Raw genomic sequence first — 10992 nt, 5'->3', positions numbered from 1 at the left:
TGGAGGGCTTGCCTTGTGAAGAAATGTTGAATAAGCTCGAACTTTTCTCTCTGGAGAGAAGGAAGAGAGGAGACCTGATCGAGGTATACAAGATAATGAGAGGAATAGATAGAGTCAATAGCCAGAGACTTTTCCCCAGGGCAGGATTGACTGGTATGAGGAGTCATAGTTTGAAGATATTAGGAGGAAGGTATAAAGGAGATGTCAGAGGTAGGCTCTTTATGTAGAGAGTTGTGAATGCATGGAATGCGGTGCCAGCTGTGGTGGTGGAAGCAGAGTCATTGGGGACATTTAAGTGACTGCTGGTCATGCACATAGATAGCAGTGAGTTGAGGAGTGCGTAGGTTAAATTACTATATTTTACATTAGGTTTAAACTTGACACAACATCGAGGGTCAAAGGGCCTGTTCTGTGCTGTACTTTTCTATGTTCTATGTTCTAACATCCTTCCGATAAGAGGGAGACCAGCATTGCACACAATATTCCAAAAGTGGCCTAACCAATGTCCTGTACAGCTGCAACATGACCTCCCATTTCCCATACTCTATGCTCTGACCAGTAAAGGAAAGCATACCAAGCGCCTTCAAGATCTCTGTTCAGCAACACTCCCCAAGACCTTATCATCAGACCTTACCATTAGGTGTTCTTAACTTCCAAGTCTTTGAAAAAGATTTCAGCCAGCCAAAAACCTGAATCATCCTTCATAACAAATTAATTCACTTCATCAAGAGGAATCTTGTGCTTTATTTCCACCAGTAGCAACCCAGTGACAAAGATCACGTGGTATTTATGTCACATTTTACCACACATCATTTACAGAGGATCTCACCCCTCACTGCATCTCCATAATTAGACCAGTATCCCTTGTGGCCATACCATCTTCAATGGTTCGCAGTTTACCTGCAGGAAGCTGGCCTCTGGCCTGCTCCTCATTGGTGACTGGACAGAGGAAAGGTTAGCATTGAAGGTCTATGACAGGGACCTGGTGTTGGCACCGAGAAGGATTGTCCTATTCACATAGGACAGACATAGGAGGCTGTGTCAGCCCACTTTCCGTCTGAGCAGAGTTCACCACCCAGACCAGTGCCCTGTCCAGGACTTGGAGGACTTGGCAGCAGTGCCAAAAAGAAGTTAGTGATCTTCTTCATGCTGCCAAGGTACGTACCACACTCTGCCACCTCACACTCACTCTGTCCCAGCCCTGTTACCCACCTCCCACCAAGGCTTCAGCTCTGAAACCCCGTCTGGTGCATGTAATATCTACCCTCACTCTTTCCCTTTACCCCAAATTCTCCCACAGCAGTAACCATGCATCCCCTCCACACTCCCTCCCTCAGAGTACCTCAATACCGTTCTCTCACACGCACCAGCATGGACCAACCCATTTGCCCATTGACATCCCTGGAGAAGACATACCACAAGAGGGAAGAGCGAAAGAAAAACCATTGGGGTGGGGTGATTCTAGCGTGAGACTCCTTACTCCTCTCATGAGGAGGTGATACGTGCCTTGGATGGAAAGCATTGGGATCAACCCGGAGGTGTGTACAGGCAGCCATGTCCCAACAACTGAGTAGGTACCGTTTGTGAGTTAGCGAGAGGCTGGCACTCTCAGGGTGGTCAGGGCCTAGTCTCTGACCAGTAGCCATGTTCCCTTTCCATGTCAAATAGCTGTCTTAACCTCCTTAGCTGAGAGGCAGCCAACCCCCCAACCCCGCCCGCAAGGAGTCAAGAATGTGGTGCTGGAAAAGCACAGCAGATCAGGCAGCATCCGAGGAGCAGGAAAATCGACTTTTCGGGCAAAAGCCCTTGAGAGGAGTGGGGGTGACTAGTGGATTTCAGGGACACTATGGTTGTCCTCACTGGGAAGCTGGAGCATAACAACCACTCCAGTGTCCGTCCATCCATCCACCTGTTTGCCTCCCATCAGCAACTGCCATGGATAGACAGCACACATGCACGCTCGCTCGCTCACTCACACTCTGAGGCTAGGTCGAGAGTGCCTGAGGAGGTTTGCTCACATTCCAGGAGTGCTAGCCTCACAGGGAGACAGCACAGTCCTGGAAGTACCTCAGCTGGTAGGAGAGCTACATACAGGCCAAGATGTAGCATCTACTGCAGGAGTGCCAGGCCCCCCTCCTCCTTCCTGATCCGTTCCCATCACCCTCCAAAACTTGGAAGTTCAGATACCTCAGACAAGAAGACTCTCACTATGTCTGGCCCATGCAGGATCACCCCACCAAATGGTAAGGACCACCATTTCAGAGCAGGCTTTTCAGTGAAGCTCAGTGAGATCAGGAGGACGGCAAAGGTTTTATGCAGGCTAACACTTTGAGTTGTGATAAAGGTTTGTTTGTCACTGTTCATGTAGTTGGCCTCTCTCTGTGTAGAGTGTAAATGCTTCACTGTGCCTTGCAGTATCTCTCTTCAGTCTGTCAGGGTATAAATGAACTCCAGTGGCATCATGTGGAGCAGGCACATGACATTGATTCCCTCTATCACCCCAGGAGCTCGCCCTTCAACATTGCTCACTGTCCACTGCCTGGTAGCTCTCCAGCATTACAGAGTCAGACAGGGTCAATGCCGCATTATGTCCAGGGGCTAATTAGCCTGAAGCTTCTATCATCAACATTGTGGATTTTTTTTCCATTTATTCACAGGTTGAGGGGGGGGTCACTGGCTAGACAAACATTTTGTGCCCATGCTGAATTACCCAGAGGGCAATTATGAGTCAACCATTTGCTGTGGGTTTGGAGTCACATGTCAGCCAGACCAAGTAAGGATGGCAGATTTCCTTCCCTGAGTGAGCCGGAGTTTCCAGTGATCCACCAGTATCAGGGTCATCAGTAGGTTCTTAACTCCAAATATTTTTTATTTAATTGGTGAATGTTCCTCCTTCTTCCGTTGGAAGTGAGTGAGAGGTGGGGTACAGGTGGCAGTGAGTTCTCTCTGACTGATAGTGTTGTTTTCCCTTAAGTTTAGGTTTTCTTGCAATTTGTCTTCGTGAGGGCAAAGCATAAAGATTCTTTTTTCACCAGTACTCTGGATTCTCACTACTAAAGGACTGTTTACTCAAAATTGTCAGATAACAACAAAGATAACTTGACTTCCTCTTCCATGGCTGCTGAAGGCAAGACATTTCTCGCTCTGTGCCACACACTACACTGGACAAGTAACCCAGAGGCACAGGAAAATGCTCTGGGAACAAGGTATGAATCCTCGATGTAAAATTTGAGTTCAACAGGACCTCTAAGTTGCTGAACTTGTCCTGCCCAGAAAATCTGAGAGATAGCAAAGGTGGAAACTGCTCTGTTTCAGACTGGGTTTCTATTGTGGGGATGAACTTCACTTATTATTCCAGTGTGTGAACTCGTGTTAAAAAAAAATACACTAGGGAAATCTAGGTTGTTGCAGAATCTGAAACGTCAGTGAGGGATTTCAAAAGGATTACTGGCCCCAAGAAGATGACGTGGAATTTCTGCCAGGTAGATTGAAGCACCACCTCTGGTAAGACAGTGCAATTACAGTGTGATGTGTTTACATAGGCATTTGCCATAATGTGGATCAAGAAATTCCTTATGATTAACAATTGACTAGATGTGACATCAAGAAGCAAGATTGTGTAGGCAAGGAGTCATATATAGACATAATATTTTTTTAATAATCTTTAGGTATGTAAAATGTCAGGAAAACATTTAAGAAACTCATTTTCCACCAACCTAGAAGCATATCCTTAGAATTTAGCTTTTTAAATGATTAAACTATGGCCTTTCTCAAACAGGAAATGTCAGCATTAAAATGTAACTTGGTTCCACCAATACAGCAAAAGGGTAAAACTCCTTTCTCAAATCGCTCAAAAACAATAATAAAATCAGAAGTCAAGAAAATGGGAAACTCAAGTCACACATAGTGATGCACTCATCACAGCCATTCACCGTCAAAGCTGGGTAAAGGGCTTCAGTGAAGATTTGCTGCTGGAAAGAGTACAACAGGAATAGCTTCTTGTCAGACACGCTGTAAAATGAAATGATTCCAGCTTCGAATTCCACCAGCACTCCAATTCTGGCTGGGTTTCCAGTAGACAGTTTTATTTTGTTCCCATTATGCAGTGCAGTGCAGGAGCCCAGCAGGGAGCACACACTCCATGACTTATTATTCATTCCCAGTGAACACTCAGACCCTGGGCCCTTCCGTCTCAGACTCCTGTAACACACGCCAACCCTCCAACATGCCCCGGGAACCTCCACCTCCCAGTAAGAGAGGCCACGGTTCACACCATCAGCACACATGACCTGCGGGAAACAGTCGAATCGTCCTGGGCCCTCAGCACATTTTGGTTTCTGTCGAGTGAGTGTCACATTCCTCTTACTGTTGGACACAACCAGCTGAGGGTGGGCCGTGAGTCGATCCAGAAGCGGCGTCTGGCCGTCTGTGAATAAAAGCAGAGAATCAGAGGAAATTCTCAGCCCTGGCTGTGGGGAGCTGCTGAAGGGCACGAGCTCAGAGGCACTGTTGGGGCTCAGAGTGAGGGAAGGGCAGTGTATTCCAAACCCTAACCCTGCAGTGTGTCACTGATTTGTTCTTTGTCAGTGTGCGTGCTGACATGCGATACCACACCTCGTGTGGAGTTTGCACATTCTCCCCGTGTCTGCGTGGGTTTCCTCCGGGTGCTCCGGTTTCCTCCCACAGTCCAAAAAGATGTGCAGGTCAGGTGAACTGGCCATGCTAAATTGCCCGTAGTGTTAGGTAAGGGGTAAATGTAGGGGTATGGGTGGGTTGCGGGTCGGTGTGGACTTGTTGGGCCGAAGGGCCTGTTTCCACACTGTAATGTAATCTAATCTAATCTAAAACCTGTTTGTGCCATGCATGTTTCCATGAAAATGAAAGATAAGACAAGCAAGATTCAGGAACCTTGGATGACAAGAGAAATTGAGAGCTTCGACGAAAAAGAGAAAAGGTGTAAGGTTTAAGAAAACTGAAGACAGACAAGGCCCTCAAATATAAAGGAAGTAGGAAAGAACTCGAACAAGGAATTAGGAACGCTGAAAAGGGCCATGAATTGTCTTTGGCAAACAGAATTAAGAAAAATCCCAAGGTGTTTTATACAGGTGTAAGGAGCAAGAGGATAGGTCCACTCAAGGATAAAGGAAGGAATTTATGCTGGAGACAGCAACAGTGGGTTAGGTCCTTAATAAAGACTTTGCATTGGTATTCACAAAAGAGAAGGACATGGTGAATGGTGAGTCTCAGGAGGGGTATATTAATATTCTAGGGCATATGAATATATTAAAGAAAAAGAGGTGTTGATTGTTTTAATAAGAATTAAAGCAGTCAAGTCCCCAGGGCCTGATGGGATCTATCCCAAAATGCTGAGGGAGGCTGGTGAGGAAATTGTTGAGGCTTTGTACAAAATCTTTGTGTCCTCTTGTCACGGGAGAGGTCCCAGAGAACTGGAGAATAGCCAATGTTGTTTCTTTGTTTAAGAAGGGATAACCTGGAAAATTACAGGCCGGTGAGCCTTATGTCTGTGGTTGAGAAATTATTGGAGAAGGTTCTTAGAGATAGGATTTACTCACATTTGGTAAAATACGGTCATATAGCCTTCATCCATCAGGGCAAAGAGCATAAAAATTGGCAAGTCATGTTGCAGCTTTATAGAGCTTTAGTTAGGCCGCATTTGTTCTGGTGCCATACTACCAGAAGGATGTGGAGGCTTCGGAGAGGGTACAGAAATAGTTTATCAACATGTTGCCTAGTATAGAGGTTATTAGCTTTAAAGAGAACTTGGAGAAATTTGGTTTGTTTTCACTTGAACGTCAGGTAATGAAGGGTGACCTGGATAGAAGTTCACAAAATTGTGTGAGGAATGGATGGTTGGAGTCTTTTTTTCCAGGGTAGAAATGTCAGTTAATAGGGGGCATAGGTTTAAGGTAAAGGGGAGAAAGTTTAAAGAAGGTGTGAGAAACATTATTTTTACACAGAGAGTGATAAGTGCTTGGAATGCACTGTCAGAGGAGGTTGTAGAATAGCAACGTTAAAGAGGCATCTTAATAGATATATGAATAGGCAGGGAATAGATGAATATGAACGGCATAGAGCTGAAAGGTTTTTAGTTTACAAAGATGTCAAGCATTGCTACAGTCTTGGTGGGCCAAAGACCCTAGTGTTGTTCTTTGTACTAAAGGAAGATTTTGGGTGAACATTTTGGTGATGGTGACCACAATTCTGTGACTTTCACCTTGGTTATGGAGAGAGATAGGTGCGTGCAACAGGGTAGGTTTTACAATTGGGGGAAGGGTAATTACGATGCTGTAAGACAGGATCTGAGGAGCATAAGTTGGGAGCATAGGCTGTCAGGGAAGGATGTCGTGGACATGTGGAACTTTTTCAAGGAACAGATACGACGTGTCCTTGATATGTATGTACCTGTCAGGCAGGAAAGAAATGGTCGTGTGAGGGAACCTTGGTTGACGAGGGAGGTTGAATGTCTTGTAAAGAGGAAGAAGGAGGCTTACATAAGGTTGAGGAAACAGGGTTCAGACAGAGCAGTGGAGGGATACAGGATAGCCAGAAGGGACCTGAAGAAAGGGATTAGGAGAGCTAAGAGAGGGCATGAAAAATCTTTGGCGGATAGGATCAAGGATAACCCAAAGGCATTTTATGCGTATGTGAGAAACATGAGAATGATGAGAATGAGGGTAGGTCCGATCAAGGACAGTAGTGGGAGACTGTGTATTGAGTTGGAAGAGATAGGAGAGGTCTTAAATGAGTACTTTTCTTCAGTATTTATGAACGAGAGGGACCGTATTGTTGAAGAGGAGAGTGTGAAACAGACTGGTAAGCTAGAGGAGATACTTGTTAGGAAGGAAGATGTGTTGGACATTTTGAACAACTTGAGGATAGACAAGTCCCCCGGGCCTGACAGGATATATCCTAGGATTATGTGGGAAGCAAGAGAGGAAATTGCAGTACCATTGGCAATAATCTTTTCGTCTTCACTGTCAACGGGGGTGGTACCAGGGGACTGGAGAGTGGCGAATGTTGTGCCCCTGTTCAAAAAAGGGAATAGGGATAACCCCGGGAATTACAAGCCAGTTAGTTTTACTTCGGTGGTAGGCAAAGTAATGGAAAGGGTACTGAGGGATAGGATTTATGAGTATCTGGAAAGACACTGCTTGATTAGGGACAGCCAGCACGGATTTGTGAAGGGTAGGTCTTGCCTTACAAGTCTTATTGAATTCTTTGAGGAGGTGACCAAGCATGTGGATGAGGGTAGAGCAGTGGATGTAGCATACATGGATTTTAGTAAGGCATTTGATAAGGTTCCTCATGGTAGGCTTATGCAGAAAGTCAGGAGGCATGGGATAGAGGGAAATTTGGCCAATTGGATAGAAAACTGGCTAACCGGTCGAAGTCAGAGAGTGGTGGTAGATGGTAAATATTCAGCCTGGAGCCCAGTTACAAGTGGAGTTCCGCAGGGATCAGTTCTGGGTCCTCTGCTGTTTGTAATTTTTATTAATGACTTGGATGAGGGAGTCGAAGGGTGGGTCAGTAAATTTGCAGATGATACGAAGATTGGTGGAGTTGTGGATAGTGTGGAGGGCTCTTGTCGGCTGCAAAGGGACTTAGATATGATGCAGAGCTGGGCTGAGGAGTGGCAGATGGAGTTCAACCCTGCCAAGTGTGAGGTTGTCCATTTTGGAAAGACAAATAAGAATGCGGAATACAGGATTAACGGTAGGGTTCTGAGTGAGGTGGAGGAACAGAGGGATCTTGGGGTCTATGTTCATAGCTCTTTGAAAGTTGCCACTCAGGTGGATAGAGCTTGTAAGAAGGCCTATGGTGTATTAGCGTTCATTAGCAGAGGGATTGAATTCAAGAGTCGTGAAGTGATGTTGCAACTGTACAGGACTTTGGTTAGGCCACATTTGGAGTACTGTGTGCAGTTCTGGTCGCCTCACTTTAGGAAAGATGTGGAAGCTTTGGAGAGGGTGCAGAGAAAATTTACCAGGATGTTGCCTGGAATGGAGAATAGGTCGTACGAGGATAGGTTGAGAGTGCTAGGCCTTTTCTCGTTGGAACGGTGAAGGATGAGGGGTGACTTGATAGAGGTTTATAAGATGATCAGAGGAATAGATAGAGTAGACAGTCAGAAACTTTTTCCTCGGGTGCAACAGAGTGTTACAAGGGGACATAAATTTAAGGTGAAGGGTGGAAGGTATAGGGGAGATGTCAGGGGTGGGTTCTTTACCCAGAGAGTGGTGGGGGCATGGAATGCGCTGCCTGTGGGAGTGGTAGAGTCAGAATCTTTGGTAACCTTTAAGCGGCAATTGGATAGGTACATGGATGGGTGCTTAAGCTAGGACAAATGTTCGGCACAACATCGTGGGCCGAAGGGCCTGTTCTGTGCTGTATTGTTCCATGTTCTATGTTCTAAGATGGTTGTGGTAATTGGAACTCAGCAATTTCAACACCCAAGAATTCCTCAGCATAGATATTTTCTAAACAACCTGTTCAGAAATGTTATTACATACCTCTGGAGCAGGTGGGACTTGAACCCAGGGCTCCTGGCTCAGAGGCAGGGACATTACTTCTGCACCACAAAACTTCAGACCCTCAGGGATTTTATTTATTTTTAACCAGAAAAATACTCATACTGCCAATTGAATATATTTACAAGCAAAGCCTCTAAGGGCACTGCTAAAAAGAAAAAGAGTTGTAGGTGGTGTGGTGCAGACAGAGAGGGAGGAGACTAAATCAAAATGAAGTTGGAGGGGGAAATAAAGCACTATATCCCCCACAGTGCCCACCTCTCTATAAAGGCTTCAAGAGCAGTAATGGACACCACATGTTCCCTTTCCAGTGACACCTGGACTTGAACATAATCGTGGAAGAGGGGTAGAGAGTCAGCAGAGATGATCCCATCCTCAGCTCACTGTCTGGACCTGTTTATAGCCAGCCTGGCCAAACCCAAGAGCAGACCCATGAGAAGGGCCTCTGATCTGCCAGGTCCTTAAGGTAACATCCTGAGCCCAACTGCTTGGTCAATGACCTTCCCTGCATCAGCAGGTCATAATAGGGATGCTCACTGATGACCACACAACGTTCGGCACCATTCACAATAAGTGCTGACCTAGCCATGAACAAATGAAAGCAGGAACCTCGGGAATGGAGGAATCTTGGGGTGCTTGTCCACAGATCACTGAACGTGACAGGACAGGTCAATAGGGTAGTTAAAAAGGCATATGGGACACTTGCCTTGATGGCACAGATTATAGAAACAGAGAGACCATGTTGGGGCTGTTCAGAACTTTGGTTACGTCACAGCTGGAGTAAAGTGTGCAATTCTGGTCAGCATACTGCAGGAAGGATGTGATTGCGCTGGAGGGGGTACAGAGGAGATTCACGACGATGTTGCCTGGGTCGGAGTTTTTATGCAGGGAGGTTAGATAAGCTCAGTTGTTTTCTTTGGAGCTGAAAAGTTTGTGGGGGACTTGATGAGGTCTGTAAGATTATGGGAGACATAGATGGTGCAAATAGAAAGCAACTGTTCTCCTTAATTGAAGAGTCAATATACTTTTAAAGTGAAAGGCAGGAAGTTTAGAGGGTTGTGAAGAAAAACCAGCAGGTGCTGGGGGTCTAGAATGCACTGCCTGGGAGGGTGGTTGAAGCAGGAAACATCACAACCTTTCAAAAGTCCTTGGATGAGCACCTGAAATGTCAAAGCATTTGGGCCTAGTGTAGGAAAACGGGCCTAGTGTAGTTTTGCCAATACAGACTCGATGAGCCAAAGGGCCTCTTCTATACTAGGTAAAAACAATGACTGCAGATGCTGGAAACCAGATTCTGGATTAGTGGTGCTGGAAGAGCACAGCAGTTCAGGCAGCATCCGAGGACAGGCAAAATCTGAGGACATGCCTGTCCTCGGATGCTGCCTGAATTGCTGTGCTCTTCCAGCACCACTGATCCAGAATCCTCTTCTATACTGTATGATTGTCTGATTTAATAGCATCTTTAAAAATTGATCACTCTTTTTGCTTTTCTACAGAAATGAACTTGTGTCTTGATTGCTAGAATTTATTAATGTTTGGAACTGGACATGGATATGTACATGTGAGTAAAATTCAAATTCATAATTCAAACAAGACTTCAGCAAGTTACTTGATATTTGCATGCAGATTAACTGATGCTCCTATAATAAATGGCTTAATGGAAATGATAAATAGCCAGCGCCCAATTGTCCCACACAGGCAGCTACTGACATTAAGCCTGATGGATTGAAAACCCAGTTGCTTCATTACTTACACAGTAAGATTGTGACATCCCTGTTCCTCTCCACTCGTTCCTCCAACCACTGCGCCAACGCCTGCAGTTTTGCTGTATCGAAGCTCGGAGTGGGGAGCATTGGAAATGGCTTTGATAAACTTTGCAATCTGATAAATCATAAGTACATTTAAAAGCTGTGAGCTTTGCAAAAGACAACAGAGATTAGTCTTTCAGAGTCAGGAAGCAAAAAGTGTTTCATTGTGACTTTTTTGTCATGGTCCTTCAATTTGGAATGCAGGCTTCTTTTCAATATCTTGCAATATCTTCCTTGCAAAGTGTCCCTCAAAGTACAAGCAATAAAAACCTTGCATTTTTACAACCCTTTTACAACCTCAGGACATACTGTTCTTTACAACTAATTAAGTTCTTTTGAAATATTATCATTGCTGTCAGATGAAAAAGTACTCCTCATTGATCAGTGACAATAACACATCACCTGATCTGGTGGTGATGGTGCCGGGGTTATATATTGGCCAAAGATTGAGGGAGAAATCCCTACTGTTCTTCAAAACACCATATAGGATACCAAATATACCATCAGGTCAGGATCGGCAGAGCACTGTTTAACATTTCATCTGAGAGGTAGATCCACCCCCAGCCAGCAGATCACCCCAAGGTCAGCCGATCACCCCCAGCTCAGCAGATCACTCCCCTGAGGGCAGTAGAAGT

General features: G+C 45.3%; 1 protein-coding gene across 1 annotated transcript in view; it reads right to left on the bottom strand.

The window, feature by feature from the left end:
• Positions 1 to 3631: 3631 nt before the first annotated feature.
• The window catches only part of LOC122565141 (E3 ubiquitin/ISG15 ligase TRIM25-like), a 35752-nt gene continuing 28391 nt past the window's right edge, over positions 3632 to 10992 (bottom strand). The window contains exons 5-6 of the mRNA XM_043720805.2: positions 10303 to 10430; positions 3632 to 4426 (exon numbers count right to left, since the gene is read on the bottom strand). Coding sequence (XP_043576740.2) covers positions 3876 to 4426; positions 10303 to 10430 — 679 coding nt within the window. The 3' untranslated portion in view covers positions 3632 to 3875. The remainder of the gene's footprint in view (positions 4427 to 10302; positions 10431 to 10992) is intronic.

The sequence above is a fragment of the Chiloscyllium plagiosum genome, unplaced genomic scaffold (assembly GCF_037043375.1).
Source record: "Chiloscyllium plagiosum isolate Xiang-an unplaced genomic scaffold, Cpla_swu_hap1 HiC_scaffold_28, whole genome shotgun sequence".
Classification (NCBI taxonomy): domain Eukaryota; kingdom Metazoa; phylum Chordata; class Chondrichthyes; order Orectolobiformes; family Hemiscylliidae; genus Chiloscyllium; species Chiloscyllium plagiosum.
The sequence above is the reverse complement of the archived record's forward strand: the minus strand, read 5'-3'. Positions and strand labels throughout refer to the sequence as shown.